At 41.1% G+C, this 16,588-nt stretch overlaps 1 protein-coding gene across 1 annotated transcript in view; it reads left to right on the top strand.

Annotated features, from left to right (window-relative positions):
- LOC126475036 (cholinesterase-like) overlaps positions 1 to 16,588 on the top strand; it is a 157,744-nt gene that overhangs the window by 26,206 nt on the left and 114,950 nt on the right. Inside the window, exon 3 of the mRNA XM_050102581.1 lies at positions 11,868 to 12,002. Coding sequence (XP_049958538.1) covers positions 11,868 to 12,002 — 135 coding nt within the window. The remainder of the gene's footprint in view (positions 1 to 11,867; positions 12,003 to 16,588) is intronic.

Genomic DNA, 16,588 nt, shown 5'->3' on the forward strand with positions numbered 1-16,588 from the left:
GCATTGAACAGAACTATTTGAACATTCCTACCAGTTATAAGATTAATTTTATTATCTCACCATAAATAGAGCTATTTTATTTTTCTACTTTATATTATTGAATCAATGGTCATGATTAAATTCATGGATGACATTCAAACTGAAGATATGGATATTCAGATTTTATTCATGTTGTAGCAGATGTTCACATAAAAGAAGAAAGATAACTGTAAATTCATATATGTTAGACTCTATATGTAGAAATTTAACAATTTTACATATGAACACAATGTTTAATCACAACAGAACCGCCAGATCTGTTATATTCCTGAACAGTTACAGCATTAGAAGCTAAGAGTGATGTAACACCAAAATCAGAAACTTAAGGAAGATTTACAATCCTTCTGCCTGGATTATTATTTACACAGTGCACATTCATCAAACATGGCCTAAACTGATACCAGCTGTTATTGAAGGGACATTGGCGAATTGCGTAATTAGTTTCAAAATCACTACAATATTATCTCTTTAATTACTTTCCAATTTCATTAATTTTATATAATGAAATAAACTTGTTAAATTTATGTAATTAAACAACATTTATACAAAAAAACCGAGAAAAATATTTTATACTAAAGAGACGAAACTTTATTCTCAGTATTTGATCCTTCTATCTGAATTTGCCACAAAATTGAGGTAGCTGACTCTTAGGGTTAATATTAATCTTATTACTGTTCCAGTTAACACAACAGTAAAATAAATTATTTATAATAAATGGTAATTGTCCTATATAATGAAACCATCGTACTTTGGGATCAAATTCATATAACAGAATAACATTTACATTCATTTAAATTATAATTATTTGATTGTTCCTTAACGAACAAAGAAAGGGCATCAGCTTTATAGGTGCAACAGAATGATTAGAGTTAAACAGAGAAGATAGACCTGGCAGGTGGAATGAGTGTCTGAAGGACGATAATATGGTGGGAGATTTTGTTTTCATTTATGACTGAAGAAGAAGATATAGGAGACTCATTATTGAAATAATAGATAGAAAGAGTTATGGAATCAAACTATGTAGAGAAGACTAAAACATATTTAGCTGCTAGTGAGTCATGCATGTTTGTTTCTTTCACAGATTATTTGATATTTGAAGCTGTTCTTAAATAGCAACACTGCTAAATATTTTCGAGATCTGTGATCTAATGCCCCATTACCATTCTTTTTGATGATATTTAATATGTAACTGCATCTAAAATGGATAACGAAAGAGCAGTATGCAGCAATGGCCAGGCCGCTGAGAGCCAAGGAGGCGAGCCAACAGAGAATGCTATGAACACACAACTGGGCATTGTTGGCAGAGGTGAATTCGTCAAGGTCCACGTGAGTGCAGCAAAACAGGTACAAAACATGCTTCAGGGCAATGGTCCAGACTGTTGCTGATGCTGTCACTGCAGCAGTGTTGCTTGAAACGTATTGAAAACACTGTAGGTGTATGTGATCCATGTCTGTGCCCTGACCAAATAATTGAAGGGAACTGTGAATATGGCCTGATTACCCAAACGTAGTCGAACAGAAAAATCTGACTAGCTGGATCACTATCAGAGATCTTACACTGTTTGGAATTCCAGAGCACGGCAAGGAGGACTTCGAAAGTACGGTGATAAATCTTGCCTGAGGAGCTAGGGGTAGAGTGACAGAAAATGACGATGGAAGTCAAAAAGTGGGTTAAATGGGATCGTGATATATGGATCATATAGAGAAATACGTTAAGAGAGAAGAAGAAATTTGTGGAGTTAGCTCTGACAACAGCTGGAAGTCTCCAGATGTGAGTTAGACAACTTGTGTTCCCTTAATGACACGGTAATGACGAAGAAGCTACTAAAAAATACAGTTTTCACTGCAAATGAACTGAAAACCTAACAAGTAGAACCTAAAAACACGTCATTTCATGCAGCGACTATTTATATATTTGTATCATATTGTTTCCGTACAACATAAATGTGACTTACCCATTTGATATTGAATTACTTTACTTTATTACTATTGCTTTTTTATGTGTCTTTTCCCCTGTAGTGGCTTAACTTTACTATATTTTATTTAGCGCGTAATTACCAAATAATTGGTATTACTTATCATTAGAGCTATTGACATTAAATCATCCGCTATCATTTCTTATCTTGCATTTTCTACTGTTGTGTGAGAATTGTTTTTGGTCTACGTAGTGAAATTCGACTTCCCACTACCTCTTCTTTTTCGTGTAACAGCTGTGTAACCTAGCTAGCCTCGATCACTAAACCATCCTTCCTACCTTCTTCCAATTTTCATACCCCTTCAAATGGTTCAAATGGCTCTGAGCACTATGGGACTTAACATCTCAGGTCATCAGTCCCCTGGAACTTAGAACTACTTAAACCTAACTAACCCCTTCAGCACATACCTCATGCTTTGACTCTGATATGGTGTCTGGGCTTTTGGACATGTCAGAAACAACAGACACCATGCATTCATATACCTGATTCGCCTCGATGAGCTATGAGCCTGACATCATCAGTAACAATGTACAATGACGTTCGACCCTCTGCAGTAATCTCAAAGTAGCGAACAAGGTGGACATAGATGGGCACTGTGGTTAGGTGGTGCGAGGTAGGAATTTGGGTCAGCCAAGTCTGCACAATAACGATAGACGTTGTGTCCAGGTGGCGCAGTGATTAGCGTAGTTGCCTAGTAAACAAGAGATCCTAGGTTCGAATCCCGGTCTAGCACACATTTTGACTCGTCACACTGACTCCGCATAAACTTCCATAACGAATTTCCTCCCTTCACCCTCCCCCAACCAACTCTTCAACCTTCAGTTTGCATAAAATGTTAAGTCTCTGGCCTGTCATCGCGACGAGTTCCACCATATGTTTCATGATGCAACCATGCATATCAAATTTCTGCCAGAGACATGAAACAAAGCAAGCGATCTTCAACAGAGAAAATCCATTCATCTATGTCTTCTAGAACAGGTCAGATTTAACATGTGAGAGGGCGTAAAGAAGCTCTGACGTATTATCAAGCTATATACATCCAACACTAATGAAGAGAAACAATTCGACTGTATGTTCATGTATACCATATTACTTTCTTCTTCAAATCTAAAGCCACTACAGCTTCACCTTACCCATTATACAGTAAACTGTCACAGCCTAATACATACATTTGCAGTGAAATCCTCAAAGAGAGTAATTTGCACTACTCAAACATCCACAGCTGTTAAGTGTGCCTGTAACATAAATTCCAAGTTGTGCTCGCTAGAATGTTCCAGAAAGGAAAACACAACTGACTACTTACACAGACATTAAGTTCACCAGTATATCTTAAACTGCAACAAAGATACAAGTGACAGATTGGTAGATAACGTACCTTACATTAAGGAACATAAAAGAGAAATCTTCTGATTTTCTGACCAACAAGTGTATTCCATTATATTACGGTACAATTATTGTTCCAGAAAGATTGGAAAAATAAGAGGAAAATCAGCAAATGTGAAAACGATTGAGGTAAAGCAACTCAGGAAACTAAGAGATTCCGTAGATCAGGTACAACTGAATATCATGTTGCTTACTATCACAAACGCAACAGCGTTAGTCAGTCCGTGAGAAACACTAAGCTCAGGCATTAACTCACAGAAGATGTAAACCAGACGTTGAATAGTAAAAACTGCGTGTTCTGTATAATTGCAAAGTAAATGCGATAGTTGACATAACCGCCTCAATCGGAATGTTAGATTACTAACAATTTTGTTAAAAAAAAAGCTGTCATGCGTGTCACATCAGTATTTACTGGACCTGTTAGGTCTCAGTCCTAATGTCAGAACCCACTGCTGTCCATATAACAGATATTTTCAATCAGTCCTTGACATCTGGTTTCCCTATTGCCTGGAAAGAGACACCTGTCAAACCACTACCACAGGAAGTCCCCGCCACAGCTCGCAGCCCTCTAACACCCCATTTTTATCTTCTACCCTTGTGATAGGTCTTACACTATGTAGTCTACCAGCAGGTTACGAATTAATTAACAACAAACAAATTATTTGACCGATATCAATCTGGCTTCCGCGAATATAGTAGCTGTAATTCACCATATCTGCGGCGACGTACATGTGCCCACGGTACTCCGAGCGTTTCTCTGGGAAACAGTAGTTGACATAAAGTCATGTTTTCAGCTAGTCAAGCCTACCACAGAAGTCGTCGAACCGATGACTCAGAAAGGTCCACAGAACGTAAATACCGTCTATACAAAGGCGTATCTATGAAAGACCAGTAACATTATCACTGTTAACTACGTATAAAAACATCTTGGCAACTGTCTATTTATGCAAGTTATTTTCGATGTGTACTGTGCATTGAAAATGGTGCATGATGTATAACGTGTTTGAGATTCTGCACGAACGGACAATAAGAAAACTGTAAATACAAGTTCTTGTGAATTTCGCCACTAATTACATATAAAAGTCGATAACTACCTAAAAATTGCGCATTTTGTATACTTTGAGTAAAGAGAACAAAACAAAGCACAACCTCTCACATCGAAAACATTACTTAAAAATGGCATAGTACAAAGAGAAAACACACTTGAAAACTTGAATCATTTCCTAAAGCGTGTCGTGTAAAATACGAGTAAAAGAAAATTGTGATTGGTAGCCGAAAAGTTATTTATAAACAAACCCATTGTTCTCACAGTGCAGGATTTCAAAAAATCCGTTTAAAATGGACAAAATCACAAAGCGTTTTGACACCTTTTGAAAATGAGTAATGCAATTAATGCAAGCATAACCAACTATTGAGAAAGAACTTTTGGTGTCTCAAACGGGACATAAGGTCATCTTATTAATTAACACAAAATTGGAAACAAGCTAACTCCATATTCCCATTGTGAACAAGTTTCAGACACTTTGATGTGAATGAGAAGAGCAGATTGAATGGGGTTCAAGTTTTCTTTTTAGAAATCTTCTTATGGACTGGCGAATTGTATCACAGAGCTACAAGATAACATACGTGTACCACTCATTTTATAAAAGAGAAATTGGAGCCACCTTCCTCCCTTATGCATCGTGTGGGACGACAGTTCTTCATAAATCTTATTCATGACCAACTTTACCCCAGTATTATACAGCTTTTCAGACTTGTGTCAAGCAGTCTAGCTCCTCCTATCCCCAGTCCCTCCTCAGCTCAAGAGTATCTCAAATTCTAGCAGAACAACACATGCTGAGGTTATGAAATCACTTTACACCCACTTAAAGCAGATGTCAGCATAAGAATTCCTCCTGCCCAGTAAACTTTACTACCCATCTCTTGACAGTCCCTTTTCACTATGCAAGTGGTCCCTGTCGGTGGGAGACACCGTCAGCTATGGAGCCAAGCCTACCATCGAGTGCATCATTAAACCTCCTCGCCTTTGTAGCTTTCGCCAATGTAAGACCATATCTTATCCACTACTTCAGTGTAAGAAAAGTGAACGAAATAATGCGTTTCAAATGATGTAAGGTCCGTGATGGAATAAAAACAATATGGACAGATTGCTACCCGCCTTCTGTATGAGGTACTAAGTCGCAGACAGATGCCGTGAAAAAGGATGTTGAATAAGTAAGCTTCTGGAAAAATTCCATTTTACAAAGTAGGGAACAACTCACGTTTAAACATTCACACAAGCACAACTCACACACACATGGTCACTGTATCCAGGAACTAATACCCAACTGTTGCTGTATATCTTGTATATGAACACTCATCTGGTCGGGGTGGGGCTTCGGTATTAAGTGAGGGATGGGGAGGGGAAGGACAGCAGGGTAGGACTGGGGACACTGCTAGTGCTGCCTGAGGGAATGCAGAGGGAGGTGGTCAGGACAGGATAGATTGCTAAGTGCAGTGGCTGTGGTGAGGGTGCAGGGGCGAGACAGGGGGACATATGGAGATGGGAAAGTAATAAGTGGGTGTGTCGATGGGATAGAAGGTATGTTTAGTACTGGGCACAGTTCGACCAGTCATTAAGACAGACAGCTTGACAGTAGTTATGCACTCATAGGATGCAGCACAGTGGTGGTAGCTGAGATGGAAGGTCACATGGCTGCTTTCATAGGGGGCCCTAAATCTGATGAGTTAGAAGATGCCTCTGATAGGGTTGGAGTATGTGGTACTGGTAGGATGTGTAGAACATGTCTCGCATCTATGTCTACGGCAGGGATACAAGTCATGGAGCAAGGGGTTAGGTGCAGGGTTAGAGTAGAGTCGGATAAGGGTATTGTGTACGTTAAGTGGGTGGGGGAATACAACTGTAAATGGTGTGGGGAGGATAGTGGGGATGATATTATTCATTTCAGGGCATGATGAGTGCTAGTCGAAACCTGGCAGAGAATGTGATTCATTTGCTCAAGTATTGGGTGGTCTTGAGTCAAAAGAGGAATGCTCCTTTGTTGCTGGTCAAAGGGTACGTTGGGTGGGGGGTGATAGGTGATGTGAGGCAAGTTGACTGTTTATGGACAAGTTGGGTAGGGTAATTTCGATCTGTGAAAGTGCCAGTAAAACACTTGGCATTTTTGTAGCGTGATGCTTTTACTATGGATGTCGAGGTTGTATGGAAGGGACTTATTAGTACTGAATGAGTGACAACTGTTGAAGTGGAAGTGTTGTTGGTGACAAATTGCTTTTATGTGGATGGAGGTACTGATCTATCCATCGTTGAGGTGGAGTTCAACATCGAGGTGGCTTGTTCGGCAGAGGATGACCAGATAAATTAAATGGGGAAAAAGACGTTTAGGCCTGAAGGAATGTGCATAGATTGGCCTCACCTTCAGACCACGAATATGTCCTCAATGAATCTGAATTGAATTCTGAGTGTTTAGAAAGGATTCGTCTAGATGATCCTCGAATCGACTGGCACAGGATGAGATGCCAGTTCCTGTACTGCATGTTTGTTTGTAGATGATGCCTTCAAAAGAGAATAAATGTGGATAAGGATGTAGTTGGCCATGCAGTCTGTTGGGAAAAATAATGTTCAACAGCAGTAAGGCCATTGGGTTAGAGGAAGCAGAGGGGGGTGATGTCAACAGTGAAGAGCAGGGTGCTGGCTGGTAAAGGAACACGAAGTGTGAAGAATCGGTGAATGATATGGTAGTGACTTTGATATAGGATGGTAGGTTATGGGCAATGAGCTGAAGGTATTGTTATCAGAGAGTGGAGCATTTGTCAGTGGGGGCACAGTAATTAGCCACATTGGGGAATCCTTAGTAAATGTATGTATGAACTTTAGGAAGAATGTTGGAGTGCACCAAGTGGTGGTGGCGAGAAGAGAGGTAGACTGGGGGTAAAGAAGGGGGGGAGGAAGGAGGGATGGAGGGAGGAAGGTTCTAAAATGAACTTAAGGATTTAAGATCGTGCTGAATTTAGGGATTGGGTTCACTGTGGTAGGGCTTTTAGGTGGACACACCAGACAACTGGTTGATTCCCTCTACCAGGTAATCCCTGTGTGTCGGACACTCTGAGGTTCGTTGCCAGAGTGGTGGACGCAGAGTCAACAGGTGGCATTATAAGGTCGACGTCCCAAAGTTTAGAAGGCGATTGCCAACAGATTTAAAGTATTTTATAAAGTGCATGCTACACGGACGTCTATTTATCCCATATTATTACTACTGGTTTTGGATACCAACCACCATCACAGTACAACATTTCATATCTTATTTATATTATGTCATGCCGTATCCACAGAGCAATTTTATTTACGTAAGCCCTTCAGAGGTGCTGAACATCAGTAGAAGAAAAGAGGTGTTCGTACTCATGTGGTCGTGCATGAGATATGAAAATATAACTATTGATGGGCCACCTCTTGATTGTGAATACCTGTTTATTCTTTTGATGTCCAGTATTTCTGATGAGGCCGTGGTAATAACGTGGCCATATGAATCTGACATGACATTGTAAATAATAGTCTATACGAACTTTTTAGTATATTGTTTATTAGCCAACACAGATAGTCATGGCTGCGTCTCACGATTTCGTAAAATACTTTCATAAAGCAATTTGTTCGAAATGTTACAGACATTTCACGTAGAAAGAAAACTGAAAATTAGTTTTATTACTCGTAAACTTTGTTGGCAGTAATATCTGGGAAAGATTCATAATTCCGGGAATTTTCACAACATGATAAAATCGTCACAATGGTGTTGAAAAGGTTTATATGGATTATGCAAAATAGGGTAAGGAAACGCAGTGCAATGTCGCACCTTAACTGTCTTTAATAGTCATAAACTTTTCTCCTTTGTGTGATTTTAATGACGCTTTTGCACTTGTACAAGAAATGCCTTAAAAGGCTTTAGAGAACGAAGAGTAAGATACCTGATGAGGTTGATGACAATACAGACATATTCGTGTTCCTGATTCTTTACATGTTAAAATAAAAGTGGTCTTGTGTTGAAACGTTTAATGTAATGTATTCATACGCACAACGATAAACACTAGCGTGTCTCACAGAGCCTTAGTCATACAGCTATGTGGAAGAAGAACTTTACCTTTGGACGAAACTGGAACGCATGTTATAAGCAAGGAGCTTAAACTCTAATGTGAACCAGCCAATAGTATTGCTTAGCAGGGAGGTTGGATTAGCAAAGAACAATGGACTGTGTACGAAGCGACGCATCATGTTCTTGCGTTTGCTGCAGCATCGGCGTGTCAACTTGCGTATTATAGACGATTTGTCTTTGGAAACTGAAATGGACATGTTGAAGATACATGGTCTAGAATTATACTGCGATGGTTCCCGGTTTGCACTGCCTTTGCGTACTTACGTTACATTGACATTCAAAGCGCTTGCGGTTTTATTTCACAGTGGATAATGTTACATGTTTGTCAGAGCTCACGTTTTTATGAAGAATATGTGAATCAATATCTAATTTTTATTCAGCTATCCGAACTGGCTGATCTCGTTTACTCCTTTGGATGGGACCTGTATGTAAAAAACGAGAGTTTTCATTCATTTTCTGCCCGGTACACGTAAACATATTCAGTATTCGTATAATTTGATATTCTTACGAAGTTGTTTTTACCCCACTGATATTCACTCAGATCCTCACATTTGTTCACTTCAGAACTACTTTCTCGAACATATTACGTTTCTAACCCAATATCTTCAAACCAGAGAGGGATATGAAAAATGAATTGCCGTTAAGATGAAATTTTCAGCTAGAAACCTTACAATATGTAAGCAATACTACACACTGGACACAAAAATAATTCTGAGAAATAAAATGAACATTTATCATTGAGCATGAGACCTAAGACTTCTCCTACTTACTACAGATCACTTCGATAGTCTTCAGAATTTGTAAAACTAAGAGATCAAGTCTGCTTCTGCTCAAGAATAACGTGAGGCAGCATATAAATTATTCGGAAGGAAATAAACACGTGACAGGAATTGTGAAGTCAGCTGTAGTGGACACATGAACTACGGCCAATATGTAGATTAAAACTTCCTGGCAGATTAAAACTGTGTGCCGGAACGAGACTCGAAATTGGGACCTTTTCCTTTTGCGGTTAAGTGCTCTACCAACTGCGCTACCCAAGCACGACTGCGGCCCGTCCTCACAGCTTTACTTCTGGAGGGTAGAAGACGAGGTACTGGCAGAAGTAAAGCTGTCAGGACGGGGTGTGAGTCGTGCTTGGGTAGCTCAGTCGGTAGAGCACTTGCCCGCGAAAGGCAAAGGTCCCGAGTTCGAGTCTCGGTACGGCACACAGTTTTAATCTGCCAGGAAGTTTCATGTCAGCGCACACTCCACTGCAGAGTGAAAATCTCATTCTGGAAACATCCCCCAGGCAGTGGCTAAGCCAAGTCTCCTCAATATCCTTTCTTTCAGGAGTGCTAGTTCTGCAAGGTTCGCAGGAGAGCTTCTGTAAAGTTTGGAAGGTAGGAGACGAGGTACTGGCAGAAGTAAAGCTGTGAGGACGGGCCGTGAGTCGTGCTTGGGTAGCTCAGTCGGTAGAGCACTTGCCCGCGAAAGGCAAAGGTCCCGAGTTCGAGTCTCGGTCCGGCACACAGTTTTAATCTGCCAGGAAGTTTCATATCAGCGCACACTCCGCTGCAGAGTGAAAATCTCATTCTGGAATATGTAGATTTTTCACAGGGCAGGGGTGCTAACTGGAGAAAATAAAATGATTGCAGTTATGTGACAAACGAGTTCTTATTTTAAGTGGAATTAATTACATTTTTACGTTACGTAATACACCGGAAGCATTAATTTCTACACCCAATTTTTGCGGCTCGTAAACAACGAAAATTCATGGATGAAATTTTCACTCTGCAGTGGAATGTGTTATGATATGAAACTTCCTACCAGATTAAAACTATGTGCCGGACCGATACTCGTACTCGTGACCTTTGCCATTCGCAGGGAAGTGCTCTACCACCCTTCATTCTTTCTTTCCTTTTTTCCTCCAAATGATAAACAATTAAATAAGACGCCCTCCAGTTGAAGGATAATGATGTGCAGTTAGCGTCAATAACAAACAAAACATAAATGGAATTAAAAACGCATTCTTGTGGAAACAAACAAAATGGCATCCGCGCGCCACCAACTTGTGGGTAGGTGCACTCATAATCCGAAGTCAATCTGGCATGTTACAGTCCCGTCTTCTCTAAGAATATTCCATTTTTCCGATACACTGGTCGGAGTCCTGGTATTACAATCTAACACTGAAAGCACCTATTCATACCCAGGACACCCGAGATGCAGGGGGGGGGGGGGGGGCGGTCCAAGAATGAGCTATCCAAAAGTATCGCAGATTATGGATGAGGAAGGTAAATCGATCTTGCAAGAATGTTAAAAAACCAAGGACACTCTTTATCTCCTACATGGAAAAAGGAAGAGGTTGATACACATTTTATCCGGGTCACCGCTTTAGTCTTCGTATAAATAAGTTTCAGCGGGGAACAGAAGTGTCTTCTGTGCTATGGCACTGGGAGCCGTACGTAGACGAAAGGCAAGCATTTTCTGAATCAGCTGCCACACATCTGCAGAGGATGCACATTTCAATGGGCGTTTATGAGTGGGGGAAAGCTGCGAATTTGTCATGTTAATGGCATATGGATGAAGATGTGTCATGTATTTAGCGTAACATTAGATAAAAGGTCTGACGAGCGTTCGTGTCAAGGAGGACATAGTGAACTCATCGCCAGACCACGGGCCATGCGGCCGTAGGAATCGGCTTTCCACCACATTCGAAGTATCATATCCTATCATTAGGCGACACATGTCACGTCCCGTGGGTTTCTGGTACAAGGCAAGTCGGTATGGACATAACGCTATTCGATGAAAGAGAGCTGATGGCGTGTGAGGTGGAGGCAGAAATGTGTGCTACTGCAATGGGCCCCAGTCGGGAGGGAGGGGCCAGTTCATCAGTCAGGCTGCCCCTTAACCCGGTTAGGTGACGGGTCTGTGATTTAACCATCGTAATTACATAAACGACAGCCGCTTTTGCATGGACGTTGACATGACCGAGGGCACCGTCTCGAGGAGGAAAAGCTAGCGTGTCTAGCGACTCTGATGAAAAAGTGGCCAAACGCTACTTGCGGTTTGCGTGCTGAGCTACCCAAGCATCATTCATGAGCAGTCCTCAGAGCTTTACTTTATCCAGTAACTTCAAAGAAGTTACAATCTGTATTCACCTCATGTCTTCAAAAGTGAGGGTCAGTGTGGCATTGATTCTCTCTTAAGAGTTTTAAATTTTATTTACTGAAACATTCCAGGCTTAATGATCGAGGTAATGAGTTTATTTACATTTTGGCGAAAGCTTTTGGTGACGGAGATTTTTTATCTCATTCTCATACCCATGTGAAATTCACTCCTGTTGCAGGGAGAAGATGTGCTGGTGACCGTTCAGCAGGGAACACTACGAGGAACCACAGCCACGAGCGTCTACAACACCTCTTACACGGCCTTTTTGGGTGTCCCGTATGCCGTGCCGCCAACCGGAAAGTTGCGTTTCCTGGTGAGTATTCAACTGTTAGTGAGTAAATTTGAACAGCTGTCAGAAAGTGACTGGGCGCACAGTTTCTAAACTGCACTTGCTTCAGTCCGCCGAGGAATCTTAGCAAAACTAACAAAATAAAAGAAAAAAGTGTCGAAGTGTATCTAAAATGTAGCAAACTGGTAAAAGAGGGAGTAACAAACAGCGTTTCAGATAAATAACTCGTGTTGGAACTTAGAAATAATTTGTAATATATAAATGGGATGTCAGTTTGGCATAAAATAAGTAATATAAATGCGAACAGTGATTATTACATGCTGTGAGATACAATTCTTTTAAAGGCGACATGTGAGGCACCAATAGCGCCATTCTTCTTGAGAAGAAACTTTCAGCTTGACGAGGATCTGAAGGATTACCTGTGGCAACTCGCCTTCCTGAAAGCCACCGAGGTATCTTGTGCAACACTGACGTGCTATTCTACATGCGATTTGTAATTTGTATAGCGTTACAGGTACCTAGAGGAAAAGGAAAGATGGAAGAGAGATTATTGTTTGTTTCTTCTACATCTAGCTCATTAGTGACGGAGGACAAACTAGGATCTATTTAAGGATGGGGAAGGAACTCGGCCGTGCACTTTCAAAGGAATCATCCCGGCATTTGCCAGGAGTGGTCTAGGAATTCACGGAATGGTGGAGGGTAACTCGTACCTCAAGTAGTTAATTCGTCTTGTATTCCACTCGCAAATGGAGTGAAAGAAAAACGACTGCGTCTGTCCCTCCGTACAAGCTCTAATTTCTCTCGTCTTCCCTTCCTGGTCCAAACGTGAATCGTACATTGGCAGCATTACAATGTCTCTGCAGTTATCTTCAAATGCCGGTTCTCTAAATTTTCTCAAAATTGTTTCACGAAAAGGACGTCATCTTCGCTCGAGGGATTTCCATTTGAGTTCACAAATTTTGTCCAACATACTACGTGATGATCGATCTCCCGGTACAGATCGCGCCTCACGCTTCTGTATCCAGAAAGGCCCGTATAGGACCTGCAACATGCGGTCGTGCATTATCCTGCTAAAATGTAGGGTTTCGTAGGGATCGACAGAAGGGAAGAGCCACGGGTCGTAACACATCTGAAATGTAACGTCCACTGTTCAAAGTGCCGTTATTGCGAACAAGAGGCCACCGAGACGTGTAACCAATGACACCCCATACCATCACGCTGGGTGATACGCCAGTATGCCGATGATGAAGACACGCTTCCAAAGTGCTGTAAACAGAACTTGGATTCATCAGAAAAAATGACGTTTTGCCATTCGTACACCCAGGTTCGTCGTTGAGTACACCATCGCAGGCGCTCCTGTCTGTGATGCAGCGTCAAAGGTAACCGCAGCCATGGTTTCCGAGCTGTTAGTCAATGCTGCTGCAAACATCGTCGAACTGTTCGAGCAGATGGTTGTTGTCTTGCAAACGTCCCCATCTGTTGACTCAGAGATCGAGACGTGGCTGCACGATCCTTTACAGCCATACGGGTAAGATGCCTGTCATCTCGACTGCTAGTGATCGAGGCCATTGGGATCCAGCACGGCGTTCAGTATTACCCTCCTGAACCCACCGATTCCATATTCTGCTAACAGTCTTTGGATCTCGACCAAGGCGAGCATCAATGTCGCGATACGTTAACGGAATCGCGATAGGCTACTTTCCGACCTTTATCAAAGTCGGAAGCGTGATGGTACGCATTTCTCCTCCTTACGCGAAGCATCACAACAACGTTTTACCAGGCAACGCCGGTCAACTGCTGTTTGTGTATGAGAAATCAGTTGGAAACTTTCCTCATGTCAGCATGTTTTAGGTGTCGCCACCGGCGTCAACCTTGTCTGAATGCTCTGAAAAGCTAATCACAGCGTCTTCTTCCCGTCGGTTAAATTTCGCGCTTTAGCACGTCATCCTCTTGGTGTAGCAATTTTAATGGCCAGTAGTGTACGTCCTCAATTCCTTGCTAGATGTATTACCATCTCTGTCTTCCTGTACAGCTTTTTCCATCTACAGCTCCCTCTAGTACCATGGAAATTATTCCCTGATGTCTTAACAGATGTCCTATCATCATGTCCCTTCGCCTTGTCAGAGTTTTCCATAAATTCCTCTCCTCTCCAAATCTGTGCAGAACCTCCTCATTCCTTGCCTTATAAGTCCACCTAATTTTCAACATTCGTCTGTAGCACCACATCTCAAATGCTTCTGTTCTAGTTTTCCCACAGTCCGTGTTTCATACCCTTACAATTCTGTCTTCCAAACGTACTTTCTCAGAAATTTCTTCCTTAAATCAAGGCCTGTATTTGATACTAGTAGACTTCTCTTGGTCAGGAACGCCCTTTTCACCAATGCTATTCGGCAACTGATATTCTCCTTCCTCCGTCGGTCATTGGTTATTTTACAATCTAGGTAGTAGAATTGTTAAACTGCATCTACTTCCTGACCATCAATCGTAATGCTAAGTTTCTCGCTATTCTCATTTCTGCTATTTCTCATTACTTTCGTCTTTCTTCGAATTACTCTCAGTCCATATTCTGTACTCCTTAGATTGTTCTCCCATTCAGCAGATCCTCTAAATCTTTTTCACTTTCACTCAGGACATGTAATAAGCGAATCGTATCATTGACATCCTTTCACGTTGAATTTTGATTCCACACCTGAACCTTTCTTTTATTTTCATCATTGGTTCCTCGATGTACAGATTGAAGATTGAACAGCAGGGTGGAAAGACTACGTCCCTGTCGTATACTATTTTAAATCCTAGTACTCCGTTCTTCGTTGTCCACTGTTACTATTCCCTCTGTCTCTTGTACCTATTGTATATTACCAGTCTCTCCCTATAGCTCGCCACTACTTTTCTCAGAATTTCGAACATCTTGCACTATTTTACGCTGTCGAACGATTTTTCCAGGTCGACAGATCCTATGACGTTCCTTTATTTTCTTTAGTCTTTCTTCCATTATCAACTGCTACGTCAGAATTGCCTTTCTGCCTGTCCTAAAGCTAAACTGATCGTATTTAACACACTCTCAACCCTCTTCGGAACTGTGTGAATGAATTTTTCTGGAAGTCAGATGGAATTTCGCGACACTGATACATTCTACACACGAGCGCGAATAGTCGTTTTTTGCCATTTCTCCCAATGAGTTCAGGAATTTTTTGTTACTGAACATGAAAAGTACACTCTTAAGACGTTCTTAAGGTTAGTTGTATTTGGCTGTTAGTGCTACAGACTATTATGAAATACGGCTGAGAACCTCGGGCCGCAAGAATACTTCGTTCGGGCCTTATGCGGCCTGCGGATCACAGCTGGATGACCACCGTGTGTATGGAACAGAGGTTGATACTGAGATTTCTTTTTCTTGAATTTAGGTTTGTCACTCTCTTGTAATACATTCAAAAGCTGCGAGAAATTTTTGTGGTTGATTACAGCTGTACAAGTCAAAATATTGCCTCTGTATTTCTTTACGTGTATCGTCACGAAAAATCGTAATCGCTATGTATTAACGGCACTTGAAACAAGAACTTATGTACTGGCACATAGAACGAGTCAATTTCCAGGAATGTCGCTTTGAACTTGTTAATAAATTGCTCATTTTGAAATTTTTCTCGTTTTTTAGCACTGATGCGGTTGCAGCATATATCTGAGTTAGAATACATTCTCAATTTTTACAAAGAGAAACAACTGTCTTTTGTTTCTCTTGATAAATGTGTTATTGGGACATGGTACCTTTTCAGGTTCCAATCCTCATATGATGGAAGATTTACGTAACTTCATTTTGGCCCCGCTCTCCAGGTCATAATCTTTAGTGGTTTCACTTAAAATATTCACTTTTTCTTGATTATTTGCCATTGTATTTATACCTCCTACATAGGCGTATTTAACCCTCTAAATGCACACGTGACCACGAATGACTGCTGTACAGACAACACAGTCAGGAGTACCCTTCATCACTGTGAAACATGTAAGTAACATCAGAGAGCTTACACGTTTCTCTAGCGGACATGTAAAGTAGGCCGCTAAACGTTTGTCCCGACAAGCTCTCTTGAGTCTTGCTCCGGAGCAGCTCCATGGCTATGGGATGTAATGCTCAAGCAGTGAATGCGTTTCTCTCAAAGCTGTTCTTCATTTTATCTGCGCTGTTAACGTTTAGCTGAACTCGATTATATTCAAGGTACTACACATGCAATTTTCCCGTACACGTACACAGTGATTATAGAAACCAAATACCAGCAGTGAATCTAACACGTAATTCCGGTGACAGATCACGCGGCCACCTCTTAAATTAACCGTGCCACGTCCGTAAATAACCATGTCGACCCTGCGCCGATGGGAGACAGGGACACAAGAAAACGATAATGAATAAGGATGTCTCTACCACGTATTTATGTTCAACCTTATTGTAGACACCTTCGAAATTTATAAAAGTTAAACTCACTGTCAAATCTGAATCGAAGTGGACCAGATCTGTGTATGCTGGCAATACGTTAGTTATTGACCTACCGAAATACGATAAATAACTTATTTCAGTCTATCATTTAAGAGTCTTGTGTATATGCTCTAAATCCTCCTTTAAT

Source organism: Schistocerca serialis, chromosome 4 (assembly GCF_023864345.2).
Source record: "Schistocerca serialis cubense isolate TAMUIC-IGC-003099 chromosome 4, iqSchSeri2.2, whole genome shotgun sequence".
Taxonomy (NCBI): domain Eukaryota; kingdom Metazoa; phylum Arthropoda; class Insecta; order Orthoptera; family Acrididae; genus Schistocerca; species Schistocerca serialis.